The following is a 17,696-nucleotide window of genomic DNA, read 5'->3' on the forward strand; positions in this document are numbered from 1 at the left end:
AATGAAATGGAAATGATGCCAAAAGATAAATCGCTTCCAAATATTCTGGATTAACGTTACGTCATTCTGACGTACTATTGATTGACAGCTCCAAATAAGGTATGGAGGAGAAGAATCAATTTATTTAAACACCGAATTCATGCCAAGTAGGAACGCTTGCAGGTAAAAACTTCGATTTAAAAAACCAGATGGGAACGAAGAATAAAAGCGATTCGGAACGCGGGATAAGACCAGGGTTATTTTGAATCGGATCTATTAAAAACGTTGTATTTTAAATCGTTTCAAATCTTAAGTGAGAACACCCTCTTAGTCTCAGATAAGCAGGTATAAGATTGCAGCCCCAGTCATTAGAATGCTGTTACCATTCTACAAAGGGTTAGGGGCTTATCACATGGGAAGGAAGCACCCAAATCCATTGGAGAAACGGAGTTTAAACCTGGAAATATCCTGCAAGAGCAGGATTGTTTTCAGATGACATCACACGACTTGGGCATCAACCTGACATTAACCCATGCAGAAAGACACAAAATCGCACTTTTTTTAACTTTGGGGAAATCCCAGGTTAAAAAGCGGTGCGATTTTGTGGGTTACTGCATGGATTAATGTATGGTTAATGTCAAAATTGCCTGACATGTCTGCAAATAATCCCACTCTTTCAGAATATTCCCAGGATTTAAACCCCATTTATCCATGCCTCCCATATGATAAACTCCTTGCATATTGGAACATTCTTGCATCTAAACACTCTTTATATGTAGAAAGCTAAAGTGTAACAGGAAATATGATCCAAAGGCTTCTCCTTATTGTTTGCTAACTTTCTACATGTAGGAACATTTTCAAAATTAGATTGGAGACAGTTAAACAAGATCCCAGCTTACAGTCTGATCAAAGAGGACTACATAAGCCAATGAAATTTTTACATCTTCTGAGTAGACTAGTTAGCAGCATCAGAAATTTTTATTCATTTTGCTCAGCTGGGAAATCTTGATTCATCACAGCAGCAAGATCAAAAGCTGCCAAGCAGATAGCAGGCAAGCACAGAGCTTATCACTCAGCATTTTAAAGTGGCTCCAGCCTCTTGGCTGGAGCCAGGACATGGGATGGAGGCAGGAATTATCGCTCACTAAATCGCTGCTGAACCGCCAGCCGCCATCAACCCAGGTCCTAGCTAGGTCCAATCTGTGCTCCACCAACACTATTTAGAAGCTGGAAAGCTTTCCAACTTCTAAAAAGTGCTGGCAGATTGTGACTGGGGCCCGGGCTGATGGCAGCCGGTGGTTCAGCAGCAATTTAGTGAGCAATAATTTAGTGAACAATAATACAGATTCTGTTCTCGACTGGTTTAGATCTTATTTGTCAGACAGATCTTTTGCAGTGGTCACAGGTGGTCAGACTTCATCCACTGTCCTCTTATCTGTTGGAGTTCCCCAGGGCTCTGTTCTGGGTCCACTTCTGTTTTCTCTCTACACACTGTCCTTAGGTAAACTCATTAGCTCTTTTGGTTTTTCCTACCATCTGTATGCTGATGACACCCAGTTGTATCTTTCCACCCCTGACCTTTCTCCAAGGCTTGAACAGCAAGTTTCATCTTGTCTCACAGCTGTCTCACAGTGGATGCACCATCGTCATTTGAAGCTCAGCATGTCCAAGACGGAGCTTCTTGTCTTTCCCCCTAAGTCCACCCTTCAACACTCCTTTTCTGTCTCTGTGGACAACATTTCTATTCAACCAGTCCAGCAAGCCTGCAGTCTTGGTTTTATCTTTGATTCTTCTCTGTCATGTATCCCTCAGATCCAGACCACAGCCAAGGCTTGTAGATTCTTTTTATACAATATTGCCAAAATCCAACCATATCTCTCTGCCTCTACTGCCAAGATTCTAGTCCATGCCCTAGTGGTATCACAACTTGACTTCTGTAACATCCTCCTGGTTGGGCTTCCTCTTTTACACCTCTCTCTGTTAATTTCTGCCCAGTATTCAGCTGCACGCATTATCACATCTGCCCACCACTCTGACCATATCTCTCCTTTGTTGGCATCCCTTCACTGTCTCCCCCTCCTGATGTCGACATTTAAAGCCCTCCAGGGCTGGCCCCTCCTTACTTATCAGACCTTCCTTCTCCTCACCTTCCCACTCAGGCCCTCTGTTCTGGTAGTCAGGGTTGGCTGTCCCAGCCCAGGATTTCCTCTGCCCCATCTAGGATTTGCCCCTTTTCACTTGCTGCCCCTCAAGGAACCTTCTTCCCCCACAAGCAAGGGCCATCACTTCTTTAACCAGCTTTAAAATGGAGTTGAAGACCATCCTGTTCAGAGAAGCGTCCCCAGGCATTGAGTGATTGTCACTTGCTATTTGATGTTCTTTTTTGTTGTCTGTTTTATTGAACCATTTCCTGTATTGCTATGTATTTTATAATTATTATCCTATTATTTCTTAGATTGTACGCCAGAGGCAGGTTTACTCTTTTATATTTATTGTTTTTATGTACAGAGCTGTGCAAATCTACAGCGCTATATAAATAAATAAATAAATAAATAATAACAATAACACTAATCCCCGCCTCCATCCCGCATTTCAGCTCCAGTCTGGGAGGCTGGAGCCATTTTAAAATGCTGAGCGATAAGCTCCCATAAGAGAACAAGAACTCAAACAGAAGTAGAAGTTAGCAGCAATCCAATTTTGAATGAAACTTTGCCACTTATTAATACCTTATTTACTGTAATCAGGATGCCAAGTGATTTTGAAAGCAAGTTTTCATGTCTGTGGTTGGTAATTATTTGCATTTCATGGAATTGCAATTTGAAAACACCAAACCCTGGAATATAAATATGCTTTGAGATTCTCAAGGGTAAAGTGAACATCTCAGGCTGCACACAAAAGCTGCTTTAAATCATTCCTCATCAGGTTTGACTCATGCTGAGCTGTTTATATACAATGTTCCACTATCAGATCAGGAATCTTTCCTACAAGAAAAATGCTCAGCCCTACCTTGTAGTAGATTTTAGAAAGTAATTCAAAAAATAGGATTTACTTCTGAGGAAACACACAAAAGATTGTATGGCAAAGTGAGCTTGTGGCAGTAATGATCTGACATGTCAATGGCCATAGGCTGCAATCAACATGTACCTTGTCAGTTCTGTAGCAGCAGGAGATCTAACCTTCAAACTGAAGAAAAATGGTGATTTGGTGTGAAAGTTCAAATGTTATTTTGAATAGCTAGTATGGACTATCTAAAGTAGAGGTAGGGGAACACTGGCTTAGAGGGAGAGGCTGATTATTCATGAATTGGCCAAGATCCTTCACCAGGAGAAATGTATCAGATATCTTCATCTCTCAATGCTACCCACAACAAAAGTCACCTTGTAAGCAATGCAACTACTCTTTATACTGCCAATTCTTTGTGGTAAGAGAGTGAGGGGGGTCAGTATAGATATGTTCAGCTCTTTTCCTGTACCTGAATACATTGTGAAGGACATCTGCAGGGACCTCCCAGGGTCCTCAAGATGTCTCTGCAGGAAATGTCCTTGCAATGTGTCCCACTATAGAGAAATATCTGGATGTCTCACTACTGATCCCCCTGTTCTTTGACAACACACACACATAGAAGGCTGAGGGTGGGCTACACAACTTACAAGGTGGATTTGAGGGGAATGCTGGACATTCTGTAGTCACAACAGAATTCTGACCTCTGTAACAACCAAAAAGGTGACTTGTGATGATGTAAGTCCAACTTAACATTGTAATTCACCAACAGGATGCCAGCCATAGATTTGCGTAAACAACTCTCCTTGAATGAAATCCCAGAGTGGAAGAATCTTGCTGCTATTCTCTTTTTCCTCGGTGGGCTGTCCAAGACCCTCTTTCCATCAAGTATGAGAATATTAACAAGTATTCTTCACATCCTTACTTAAGAATACAAGGCCATCATGGGGCATAAAGGAGGAGGAGATAGTATAGTGAACTATAGCTGCCTTGGCTTTTAAATGAAATTAGGCTCAAGCTTACTTGGTGCTCTTGAGAACTCAACTTCCTTGACTAATGGCTTCCTTGATTTGTGGTTTAGAGCTGCTCTCAATTTCTATAATGAAACTGCTTTGTTACTTCCATAGGTGAGCCATGCATCGACTGCAGAAATCCTCAGTGATAAAGTCCGCTTCCCATCTTTTCTGCGCACTGTGCCCAGTGATTCCTACCAGACAAAAGCCATGGCTCGATTAATCCACAGATCAGGATGGAACTGGATTGGAATAATTGCCACGGATGATGACTTTGGGCGCCTCGCTGTGGAGAGTTTTGGGTTGCAGGCCATGGCGAATAACGTCTGTATTGCATTTAAAGAAATGTTGCCAGCTTATCTCTCGGACAGCACCATTCATGGCAAAATTAATCAAGCCCTGGAGAAGATTGTCAAGGAAACCAGGGTAAATGTCATTGTTGTCTTTCTGAGGCAATTCCACGTAATGAGACTTTTCAGAAAAGCAATTGAGAGGAACATAAATAAGACCTGGATTGCAAGTGATAACTGGTCAGCCGCTGTCAAGATTAGCACTCTTCCAAATATCAGCCGCCTGGGGAAAGTGGTAGGATTTACATTCAAAAGTGGCAACATGTCATCTTTCCACCAGTTCTTGAGCAATCTACATAAAACCCCTACTGGGAACAATACATTCTCAAGGGAATATGCTATGCTTATATCAGCATGCTCACATATAAATGATCAAGATCTGAGTAAATGCATTTCTAGTTACTCTGTTGAGAAATTGCTACAGAACCGCACTAATCCAAGTAGCCAGCTTTGGGGTGAGGAATTTCTCATTGCCAACATCGAACCAGGATTTATCCATAGCACCATGCTTGCAGTGCATGCCATCGCAAATGCCATTTGGAATCAATGCAAGAACAGGAACTGCAAAGACCCATATGCTTTTGCCCCTTGGGAGGTAGGGTCTTATCATTCTTCTGCATTCCTTACATGCATTTTCCCTATGCTCTGCATTTTCTCACACTTCATATTTCCATTCACAAATGGGGAGCCAAGGGAATATAGTTTAACATTTTAAAATATTTATATTCCCTTTTCTCTGGATCATAGAATCATAGAGTTGGAAGAGACCACAGGGCCTTCCAGTCCAACCTGCCGCCATGCAGGAAGGTTTGCAACATATTTTTGAAATGAAAAAATTAACTTTAATCTCTTTCCCAAAAAGCCATTAGCAAAGAAAGTTCTACAGCAGCAAGTGAGGCCTGGAGGGTGGGGGGCAGAGTTGAAGTGGTCTATTGGGATTCCATCTCCCTTACCAGGTGCCCTGTCCCACAGTTTACTGGTTTTGAGGGTGTCTATTTAAAGATGGGATGGACGGGACAGAATAGGGATTTTATTGGTGTACCACCCATCCTGCTGCACAACAGTATCCTTCCCTGAGCTGGCTGAGTTGGTTTTTGCAGTGGTGTTGGAGTCTTCTCAGCTGGTTGTGCTGGGAGACTTCAGCATCTATGCTGCTCTGTCAGGAGCAGCTCAGGACTTCATGTCTGCTATGACAACCATGGGGCTGTCCCAAGTAATATCTGGGGCCACTCATGCTGCAGGACACACTCTGGACCTCATTTTTTTGCTATGGGCAGGATGGCAGTGATCTGGGAGTGGAGGAACTCTTGGTAGTTCCATTGTCATGGACTGATCACTATCTGGTAGATTTTAGACCATGGTATCCTTCTGGGCCACCTCACTGTGATGCGATTTAGGGGCACTGTTATGCAGTGATTCTGGTCTTTCTTGGAGAGATGAACTCAGAAGATGGCCATTGGGGGATTCCTGTTAGACCTTCTGGCCATTGACCTGTGGGGTATCTCAAGGTTCTGTTCTGTCCCCAAGTTATTTAACATCTACATGAAATCACCGGGAGAGAGCATCCAGAGTTTTGGGGTGCGGTGTCATCAGTATGCAGAAGACACCCAACTCTATCTGTCCTTCCCATCTGATTCCAAGGAAGCTGTCTCTGTACTGAAACAGTGTCTGTGCTCAGTAATGGACTGGATGAGATGGACTTCAGGTAAGATGGCAGAGCAATAAGCAGCTTACTACGGTAGCGGGTAGCAAGCAGTGGCACTTTGTGGTCCAAGTAGCCAGTAACCATCATAATTTTCCTACGAAAAGGCGGCTAAAAACCTCCCAGATAAAGGCGACCTGGATGGGCCTATCAGGGTCTTCTAAAGGGAGGATCACATCCGATTCGATTTGAGAGTTTGGAACTGGAGCAGATTCCTCGAGAGGATGAGGGCATCCGTGGACATGAAGTGAGGCTGGAATCAGCACAGCTTCGCTGGCCTTTTTAAAATAGATTCCCCTAACCCAGAGAAGAACGGGTGAAGACAACGGGATAAGACAAACTAATAAGGAAAGATCCTCACAATATGCACCTCATCAGAAGGACAAATGTAAAAATAGGAAGAGAATTTAACTGAAGGGAGTGTGGCGAAGGAGAAATAAATAAGAATAAAGATAGACAGAAAAGAAAGATTGAAGCATTTCTGGTGAAGAAGAATAAATGCAAAGCGAAGGGAAGTTGGAAGATATCAGGAAAGGGAGGAAAGATTATTTAGCTCTAAATAAGAGTAAGCTGGAGAAGCAGCTAGAGTGAAAGAGGAGACCTACAGACTAGGAAGAGAAGCAGATGGAGACAGAGAAGCAGTTGTGATTTTGGAAGGCACCTTCGGACCAGGACAAGAAGCAGACAGATGGACGGAGAAGCAATTGCAAAGTGAGAAGGGGCCTTTGGACAAAGAGGAGAAGCAGACGGATGGACTGAGAAGCAGCTGTAGAGTGGGAAGCGGCCTTCGGACAGGATGAGAAGCAGACGGAGAGGCAGAGATGGAGATGGGGACGGAGAAGCAGTGGTAGAGGTGGAAGAGCCCGACAGACCAGGAAGAGAAGTAGCTGGGAAGGAAGAGAGGCTACATTAGGACAGACAGGAGGGAAAAGGAGTTTGAGGCGGAGAAGCAGCTGGAGAGAAGGAAAGCAGGGAAGGGAGTGACAGGAAGGAATAACAGGGTGGCAGGAAAGAATAGAATAAGAAATAAAGAAACAATGCATAAGAATGGGGCATAGACAATACCTCTGCGTTTTCAAGGTCGCAGAGCACATGGAAGGAAGGAAATACTCTAACAGGAAGTAAGCTGGCATCATTAACAAAGAGTTAGTGTTTGAGGATTGGTGAGGAAGGCTATTAGTTGAAAGGGAAAGGGAAAGAAACAGCAACATCTGGTGGAGGGAGGCATAAATTATATTATTGACTGTAATAGAATATTTCCCACTCTTTTCAAGTACCTGATTGTAGAGTTTGACAGGTAAACATAGGGAAGAAACTTATTGTTATTGACAGAGATAAAACAGAAGTTGGACATAAAAAGGGGGAGGAACAACTTCTATATTAAACCTAAGGTAAAAAGATTTCATATTCACTAACAACAACAATGACGACAAGAGACATGGCAAACAGAGAAAAAGAGAGGAAAATGCAAGCCCTTGATCCAAGATAAGCAATAGTAAGAAGATAGTCAATAGAACTTAAATCGACAGATTCAAATATTAAAATTTGAGAAGCAATACAAAGAATTGAAACTAACATACGACAGGAAATTAAAGACTCCAAGAATGAGTTGCATCAGGACTTTAAAAATGATATAGAGGAATTGAAAGAAGCAGTGAAGGACATCGCAGGTGATGTCAAGGATGCAAAATAGAGAATTTCGAATTTAGAAGAGAAAACAACAGAAATAGAAAAAGGGATGAGAAATTTGACTTTGGAACAGAATCAAGAAAAAGAAATGAATAGAAGGAGAGGTAAAGGATAAGAAGAAGTGTATAAAAATAGTAGGATTGCAAGAAAAAGCTAATGAGGATCTTTATGAAATATTAATACCGGCACTGGCTGACTTACTGGAATGTTCCCCGGAGTATCTTGATATGGATGTGGATAAAATTTTTCAAATAAACTCTACGACAGCACGAAACAAAAGCCTTCCAAGGGATATAGTAATATATTTCACGAGGGAGAGAGTAAAAGATAAAATAATTCAAGCGAGTTACAAAAAGAAGTTGATGATTGACGAAAAGGAAATTATGATATTTAAAAATGTCCCAGAGAAGGGAATACACCATGCTGACGAAGATGCTACAATCAAGAAATGTAAGATATAGATGGGAACCAGTAGAAGGGATCTCATTCAGCTGGAGGCAAAAACAATATAAAGTCGACACAATGGAAAAAACGAGAATGTTTTACAATAAGTGGTTCACTGAAGAGAAAGAAAGGAAACAAGAAGATAAGACAATATCTGAAAAGAGAAGAGACAGCCAACAGAAAGATGGAAATGAAAAGGGAAAGGGAAAAGAAGAAATTGATAATGACATGACTGAAGAAGAATGTCAGAATGGGGAAAAGGAGCTGAGAAGAGCAGAAGGAGGAGAAGCAGCAACTTTACATGCAGAAATCGACAATTGTGAAAGCTATGTAGAAGTAGTAGGAGGAGGAAGATTAGAAGACTGAAGGAAGTTGATAATTTAAATAAATTAGTAAAATAATTGGAAATTTGAGATATGAAATGTTTATCATGGAATGTAAAAGGAATGAATTTGGCCTACAAAAGAAAACAAATTTTTCATATATTGGGAAAAGGGAAAATAGAAATAATCAGCATTCAAGAAACCAGGATAAGGAAACATTAGGTCAAGCGTTTATAAGTGTTTATAAATTATAAGCGCTTATAAATTAGGTCAAGCATTTATAAGTGCAGGTGGAAGGAAAAAAAGTGAGGTGGCTATATATGTGAACAATAAGATAACAGCAAAAGAAATTATAAATGATGAAGACGGCAGATATATAGGAATAGAAATTATAGTAAATGGGGGGAAAATATTAATGCTTGGAACATATGGTCCAACCGAAAGGAAAGGGAAATTTAACAAAAAACATACTGAAAAAATTGGGAAATTTAAAATATGACTACTACATCTTTATGGGTGATTGGAATGGCGTATTAGACCCCAAGTTAGATAGGTATTCAAGAAAGAAAATAAAAGAAAACCAAGGGAAACTACCTGAGAAGTTTTTTGAACTCCAAGATCATCTCTCCCTAATAGATCCGTGGAGACAAAAATACCAAGACATAAAAGATTTTATTGTTTTCTCAACACCACATAACTCAGCATCAATGATTGATATTTTCCTAATTTCAAAAGAGTTATTTAAGGAAGTCAAGGATGTACAAATAAGAATAAACAAAGTTTCAGATCGTAATCAAATTATATTAGAAACCAGGCAACAAAAACAGGAATTCACTTGGAGACTAAATGAAAATATAATTAAGGATGAAAAGACTAAAAATTAGATTTAAAAAAGATATGCAAAGATTCTCCCCCAAATTCTCCCCCTTAAAACAGGATTAAACATGTTACAATTAAAATATCTATTAAAAACACAATAAAAAATATAATGAGGACAGAGCGGTGGGCTAATACATGATGTGAGGAGCAGTCATTCTGTGGCCGGGCACTTTTATTCAGGAAAGGCCTGCCAGAAGAGATCCATCTTGACAGCTTTTTTAAACCTGTCTAAGCTGACAATTTGACGGATCTTGGCCTCTTAAGATGCGAGCATCATTTAAACACCATACCTCCAAAGTGGTCCAAAGCAGCTTTATTTTGGCCTGTCTGTTTGTGTCTGTGTATGTCTTCAAGTTGCCTGTCAACTTATGGTGATCCCATGAATTTTGTAGTTTTCTTAGGCAAGGAATACACAGAGGTGGTTTTGCCAGTCCCTTCCTCTGAAACCTAGCCTACAGCATCTGGTATTCATTGATGGGCCCTCATTCAAGTACCAACTGGGACTGACCCTGCTTAGTTCCCAAAATCATATGGGATTTGGTGACTTTATGATATTTAAGCCACTTAAATGGTGCTATACTTGCTTTGAATTCAAGGGGCACCAAAGGTGTACTGGAAGCTCATTTTGATACCTGAGGCAGAACATTTCATCAGCACTTCTGATTCCTTTTAGGGAATAAATAAGACAGGAGGAGGAAGAAATTAATAGTTATTTCCTGCCTCTTCATAATACCCAGATCAGGCATCACTGAGATGGCCTTTTCACTCCACCTGATGCCAAGGCTGACACTGACTCAAGCAATCTAAATGACACTAGTATTCATACAAGTACCTGGCAATGCTGACACTAAATAATATTTCTGTTTACTTAGTTAATATATAGCCACCACTAGCATAATGCTTAATGATCTCCTAGCAAAGCACTGTAATGTTTTTTAAGAGAATGCCTTTGATAGAGGGGGGGGGAGGTATTTCTAGCTGCTTCTTACCAGTAACCTCACTCAGCTTTCTTCCAGCCCAAACTTTACCTAGAAGTAGATCATTCTGCCTGAATGCTAACAAGCTTTGCACCTTTAAATGAATTATATATAACTGTCCAGAATTCTTTTATTTTTCCATTGAGTAGAAAAGTCAACACTGGCAAAGAGGGTGAAAAAGGTTAACAAATTGGAATTGACTTTTTAAACACGGGTTTCTGACTAAGAATATTCTCTTCTATTCTGTGTTGCTAAATAAAGTTTTGTTTGTTTTAAGAGAAATACCAAACTACCCTGACTACAAGTTACCCGCTAATCTTTGTTTGACATTTTCGGGCAGAAGAAAGATTTCTCTTGTTTTTTACTCTCTCTCTCTCTCTCTCTCTCTGTGTGTGTGTGTGTGTGTGTGTGTGTGTGTGTTGAATTAATTGGATTTATCTAAGTGTTGATTTAGTATTCTACAGATTTAATAGTCTAATCTATTTTGGAATTAACAACTGGATTTAGATCAGTTAGCAGCCATTTTGTGGTACAAGTATGCATGTGTATGGCAATGAGTTTTAGATTCTCTTTTAATGTGGAAAATTACCCAGCTGAACAGAAGATCCAATTTTAAATGGAAATGTATCAGTTGTCAAAAAAGTTCCCAAACAGCACTTCTGCCCTGACTATCATTTCTTTGTGTGGAACTGTGGTTTAAGACTACAAACATGAATATATTTACAAGTCCATAAATTCATTTTAACTTAGGATTGGATTTGCAGTGCTTTCCTTGATCATGCTCAATGAGGTGGATATGAACTTGCAGATGTCTGCAACTTCCAAAGACCAGATTAGTCTTTTAGCTCTGTGCTGCATTTCCACTATTGAGTCTTCTGGTCCATTTTCCTCAGGTTGAACATCCTTTGCCAGTCTTCTCACAAAAGGAAAAGGATGCTCAACTTGAGGACAATAGAGCAGAGGACACAATAGGCTTAATGCAGCTCAGAATACGTAAAGAGGTAGTACAAGAATATCTGGTTAGTCTAAATAAATTTACGTCTCAGAGATCAGATGACCTACATCCAAGGATATTAAAAGAACTGGAAAATGTAATCTCAGAGCTATTGGCAGTAATCTTTGAGAACATCTGGACAACAAGAGAAGTCCCAGCAGACTGGAGGAGAGCAAACGTTGCCCCCATCTTCAAAAGGGGAAAAAAACAGGATCCCAAGAATTATTGCCCAGTTAGCCAATACCAGGAAAGATCTTTAAATATTTTATTAAACATTTAGAAGGAAATGCCATAATCACAAAATGTCAAAATGGGTTTCTGAGAAACAAGTCATGCCAGACTAATCTGATCTCACTCTCTTTTAAAAAAAATAAAATTACTAGCTTGGTAGATGAAGGGAATGCTGTGGATTTACCATATCTTGATTTCAGTAAGGCCTTTGACAAGGTCCCCCATGATATTCTTGCAAACAAGCTAGTAAAATGTGGGCTAGAAAATGTGACTGTTAGGTGGATTTATAATTGGTTGACTGGCCAAACCCAAAGGGTGCTCAACAATGGCTCCTCTTCATCTTGGAAAAAGTGACTAGTGGGATGCCACAGAGTTTTGTCTTGAGCCCAGTGAATAATGGATGGAAGCTACAGGAAAAGAGATTTGAGCTCAACATTAGGGAAAATGTCCTGACAGTAAGAGCTGTTCGACAGTGGAACACAATCCCTCAGAGTGTGGTGGAGTCTCCTTGGGAGGCCTTTAAACAGAGGATGGATGGCCATCTTTTGCGGGTGCTTTGATTCTGTGTTCCTGCATGGCAGGGGGGTGGGCTGGATGGCCCTTATGTTCTCTTCCTACTTTATGACCCGTTACAGACAGGCGTAAAGTACATCCTGGGGACGTACTAGGGTTAGGGAAAGTGCGTGCCTTACGCACACACCTAACCCTAATACGTCCCCAGGATGTACAAAATGGTGGCGCCCGTTCCACACGGGGGCTGCCATTACGATGTCACAAATGCGCCACCTCCAAATGGGGCAGCGCGGACATGACATCTTTGTGCCGCACGAAGGCGCATAGAGCACCCTTTCCGCACCACTAGCAGGAGCTCCGAAACGGAGCTCCTTCTGCGATTTGCGTCACTGGCTCAGCCTTTAGACAGCTGCACCAGTGACACAAGGGAGAAAGGGGCCAAGTGGCCCCTTTCTCCTCTTCCCCACCGCCGTTGGGTGTCCTTGAGCATGAAGCCCCAAGGACACCCCTTTCCAGGCCACAGGGAAGCAGCTTTTTGCCGCTTCCCCACAGCCTGGAAAGCAGCAGATCGGGGCCTCAGAGGCTGCTGTTCTGGCAGTTGAGGCCCCAATCTGGCAGGGAAAGGAGTGCCTACAGGCTGACCCAAAGGGGCAGTCTGTGACACACCTATGATTCTATGATTTATGCCAGTGTCCTAGACTGCAGCCAGCACACCCACACTATGCTGATAAGAATGGCTTAGTACAGAAAGTGGAAGCAGACCACAGACCTTGCAAGGAATCAACATTAGAGGGCAATCCAAAAGCCAAGCTGAAGTCAGGATACTAGAAGTCAAAGTAGTCAAATCAGTCCATGGTCAAAGCAGCCAAAAGATAACAAGGGTCCAGTCTGTTCCAAGGTCAAGGCAACAAGGAGTCAAGATACAAGGAGCCAGTGCCAGCAGCTGTCACACCAAAGGATCATGCAGTAAACTCAGGCACTGAGTTGATGCCTCTCTGCACCTTAAGTAAGGGAAACTCTCCCCCGTGCCACGTGAGGCTGGTTTGCTAATTGCCTCTCTGCAATTCTCCTGGATCTGTGCCTGCAAGCACTCTCAGCCCTTCTTTGTTTATAGGTAGGCACATCCAGGCATGATTCCTCCCCAGACTCACCACTAGGCTGTTGCACCACAGGAGGCATCTCACTAGCACTAGGACCTGGTTGAGCCTCCTCCTCTGGGGCTGGGGGATCACAGCTGGGACCTGGCAGAGCAGGATTAGCACCTGGTGTAGCCTCAATTAGCTGGCTCCTCCTCCTCTGAGAGCTGCTCTTGGCTGGCCATGACAGCCAGACAGGATGGGTAGTTTTTCTCTTCCTTTTCTTTTTCTTTTAAAACAGAACCCCCCACTTTGGTTTCAACAAGTTTAGTTGTGCCAGCTCCAGCTGGCATGTGGAGGACAAGCCTGAGTCCTCTATGCAAAACAAATGAATTATGTATCCAGCAGATCCAGTCACACCTTCATCCTGCCCTACATCCAAAACATCTTGTTTCAGGGGCTATAATAGCTACCAACAGCAAACATGACATGTGACACATTTTGTCCATGGAGAAATCCACAGGAATACAGAATAGCTCTACAGCATACAGGGCCCTAACCAATGGAGATTCTACAGAAATGATCCATAAGACAACAAACTGCACTAGCTAGTGAATTTGGGGGTTGGGATTGCTTAGTGTATCTTTACCACATCCTTACTGGGGGACTTCAACATCCATGTTGGGACTGCCCTTTCAGGAGTGGCTCAGGACTTCATGGCCTCCATGAGAACCATGGGTCTGTCCCAAGTAGTATCTGATCCTACGCATACTGCTGGGCACACTCTGGACCTTGTTTTCTGTGCTGGGTGGGTGATAATGATCTTGGTGTGGTTGAACTTTCCACAATTCCATTGTCATGGACAGATCATTCTCTGGTCAGGTTTAGACTCAGAACCTCTGCAGGGGTGGAGGACCAATTAAGATGGTCTGCCCCAGGAAGCTGATGGAGCCGGATGGATTTCTGATGGCTCTTGGGGAGTTTCCTGGCATCTTGCCAGGTGATTCTGTTGAAGCTTTAGCCAACCTTTGGGGCAGGTTACAGAGACCACACAACACCCCTGTTGAAACAGCTCCATTGGCTGGCAGTTTGTTTCCGGGCACAATTCAAAGTGCTGCTTATAACCTATATGGCTCACGTCCATACTATTTGGCAGACTGTATTTCCCTGTATGAACTGGCCCAAGCTCTGAGATCCTCTGGAGAGGGTCTTCTCCATCCCACCACCATCACTAGCACAGTTGGTAGGGATGTGAGAGATGGCCTTCTTGATGGCTGCCCCTAGACTCTGGAACTCCCTTCCCAGGGAGATCAGAATGGCTCCCTCCTTGTTGGCCTTCCACTGGCAGGCTAAGACCTGCCTGTTCAGGCAGGCTTTTAAAACAGAATGTTTGTAAAGGATTGGCTTGAGATATTGTTTCATTTTAAAGTTTTTTTATACTGTTTTATCTTTTTAAAATGTATTTTATTCTTTTAATAGCTATCTATTTTAACATTGTAATAATTTAATTCCTTTTCAATGCACCTTTTTTCTATGTTTTAACTGTATTGTTCTTTTAATATTGTGAAGCAACTTTGAGTCCAAGGGAAAAGAGTAGGATACTACTACTACTACTACTACTACTACTATATCACATTGAAGGGCTGTGCAGCATCATTGGCTGGCCTGGGGGCAGAGTCGGGGCATGGTGTCTAAGTGATGCACACCCCAACTCCGCCCCCAGGCTGGCATGATGCTGCACACTGCACCACACAGCACATGGCATCATGGAGCTCCTCTAGTGCTGCGTCTAGACGATGCAGCACCAAAGGAGCATTGTAAAGCTGTGGCGCTGGCAACTATGGCTCCCTTTCCAGCCCTTTTTGCGCCATGGAAAGGCCAAATCAGGGCTGTGGCGTGTGGTTGCTGCGGCCCCAATCTGGCAAAGATGGAGACAGCTGCAGGCTACCCCTTCATGGTGGTCTGCACAACCCCTGAGTGTAAGGGAATGCGTTTAATAATGTGATTCATGGATTTTAAACTAATAAGTGGAAGCTTTATTTTTAGGGGCAATATGCCTTTAGTTGCCAGATGCTTGTGGCAAAAAGTCAGGGTGGCTATGTGCTTCATGTCCTAAATTTCTAGAATTTTTGGAAAGGATATTAAAGTTTGTAATGGACGGGATGAAGGCCAACAAATGGAAGCTGAAACCAGAGAAGACAGAGGTGCTCCTGGTCACCTGTTGACCAGGGCTAATTAAAGGAAGAATGTAAAGTTCTTTGCTCTGATGTATCTCACCATCTTGAGAGGCATATTTGGTGAGGATGCAAGAGTCTTCTCAGTGTCCAATCCCAGGAGGTGGCACTCTTTGCAGGCCGGCCTCTGTGCTAGACACTGAATGCCATGGTTGGGTGCAGGGTGGGGGAGATGTGAGATATATATGTAATAAATAAATAATATTGTACAGCTAAAAAGACCAGTGCGATTCTAGGCTACATCAACAGAAGACCATCTTACAAGTGGTCTCAACCAAGAAAGCCACTGTCTCGAGTCTGCAAGACCTGAGCAGAGCTGCTGATGACAGGGTGACTTAGAGGTCTCTCGTTCATAGGATCATCATAAATCGAAGTGAACTTGACAGTAGTTAACAACAATAACTGCTCATTGAAGCAGAGTGCTGGGCTAAAGGGACCTTTGGTTTGATCCTACAAAGTAGCATTTCTTTTCTAACATACTGTATGTATGCCAACCTCATGTATAAGGTTAGGGCAGTCCTGGGGAACAGAATTATTGATTTTGATATGACTTGCGGATAAGTCAAGGGTAACATTTAGGGGCAAGTAACAAAGGATGTAAAAGATGAAGCAAAGGGAAACTATGGCGGGGTACAGACCGCCGCTTTGCGGCGGTCTGCCGCCGCCGCCAATAGGTCCGCGGGGGAGCCGGAGCCTTCACACGGCCCGACTCCCGCGCGGACCGAAAAAGAAGCTCCAAAATGGAGCTTCTTTTTCCGTCGCGTTTGCGACGTAGCGAGGCGCCAGGGGCGCGCTCGCTACGTCACAAGCGGCGCGACGCGTACGGACGCTCAGCGTCCGATACGCAAAGATGGCGCCGGCCATGTAGAAGGGCCGGCGCCATCTTGTACGGATGGAGTCCGTACTAGGCCCAGGGGCGTCTATAAGAGACGCCCCTTTTTTAAAATGGGACGTCCGGAGGACGTCCCAAATGGTGGTGCAGAAAGCACCAATGCCAAAGGTTGGATGGATGAGGAGGGAACTATGAACTTTATCGCACAAGGCTGCAGGCAGGGACGAGAATGGGACAAAAGGCGCCTAGAAGGGAATGGAACAAGTGGGGGACACATTTTCCTGCACACAAGGAAGTCCCTCACTTGTTCTGTTCCCTGCCCTTCCTTTCCCAATCTGTCCCAGAGGAGATTTTTGAGAATTGTTTTGAACAGTTCTCAAAAATGGCCCTTCTGGAACAGTTGGGGAATGGATGGGGAATGGAACAGAATGAGTCAGGGACTTTGCGTGCAGTAAAACATGTCCCCCGCTCATTCCACACTTGTTCCTGGTCCCTTCCATTCCATTCTTGTCCCTGCCTGAAGTCCGTGGTGCGATAAAGTTCTTTGGTAAATGGTGGCCGTGTGATTGGGGGGGGGGGGGGGGCAACAAGACATGGGCAGGGCTAAAAAAATGTGTACATGTCAAAAAGGATGTAAAGGCAAGAGTTAAGGCACAGTAGAGTGGTGAAAGGCGAAAGTTTAATACATCCCTGGAGAACCTAAAAGAGGCACTGACCTTTCTATCTTCTCAGCACTCCTTTGAGAGGAAGCATCAGAGAGCCACCATCCCCAATTTCCCACCCAGGCATTAAAAAAGGCCAGAAGTAACACTGCAGTGAAGAAAGTAGAGAGGGGTGGTGCTTCTTTTAGGATCTTCTGGGATGGACTTAGCTCCCGTCTTTCACCACTTTACTCAGTGGGGATGATTCCCTTTTTTAAAAAAGTTAAACTACAGTACTTACATTGACCTGGTGATAAGTTGACCCAGGTTTTTTGGGTCACTTTTTTGACTAACATTTCTAGACTTATACATGAGTATGGCGGGATACAAACTGCCATATAGTACATATAGGATACGTACCAGGGTTAGGAAGGGGCAGTGCTTCCGCACCCCCCTAACCCTAGTACGTATCCTATACGTACAAGATAGCGGCGCCTCTTCTACATGGGCGCTGCCATCTTTACGTACTGGACGCATAGCGTCCAGACGTGTCGCGGCTCCTATGACGTCGCGAGTCCGCACCAGGCGCCTCGCGACGTCATAGAGGCGCCGCAAGAAGAAGCTCCGAAATGGAGCTTCTTTTTGCTCCGCGCGGGAGCCGCGCGGTTTGGCTGCTGCGGCTCTCGCGCGGAGCAAATGGCGGCGGCGGGGGAGCGCCGCAAAGCGGCGGTTTGTACCCCGCCTATATACAGTATGATGTTGGATTTTTCTCTCATTTATGTGAGTGAAACTTTAGCCAGAAATTTAAATCTATAAATA

The 17,696-nt window shown here is 43.3% G+C and overlaps 1 protein-coding gene across 1 annotated transcript in view; it reads left to right on the forward strand.

The window, feature by feature from the left end:
- The window catches only part of GPRC6A (G protein-coupled receptor class C group 6 member A), a 38,079-nt gene that overhangs the window by 7,821 nt on the left and 12,562 nt on the right, over positions 1–17,696 (forward strand). The window contains exon 3 of the mRNA XM_042446309.1: positions 4,107–4,937. Coding sequence (XP_042302243.1) covers positions 4,107–4,937 — 831 coding nt within the window. The remainder of the gene's footprint in view (positions 1–4,106; positions 4,938–17,696) is intronic.

This window comes from Sceloporus undulatus, chromosome 1, assembly GCF_019175285.1.
Source record: "Sceloporus undulatus isolate JIND9_A2432 ecotype Alabama chromosome 1, SceUnd_v1.1, whole genome shotgun sequence".
NCBI lineage: Eukaryota > Metazoa > Chordata > Lepidosauria > Squamata > Phrynosomatidae > Sceloporus > Sceloporus undulatus.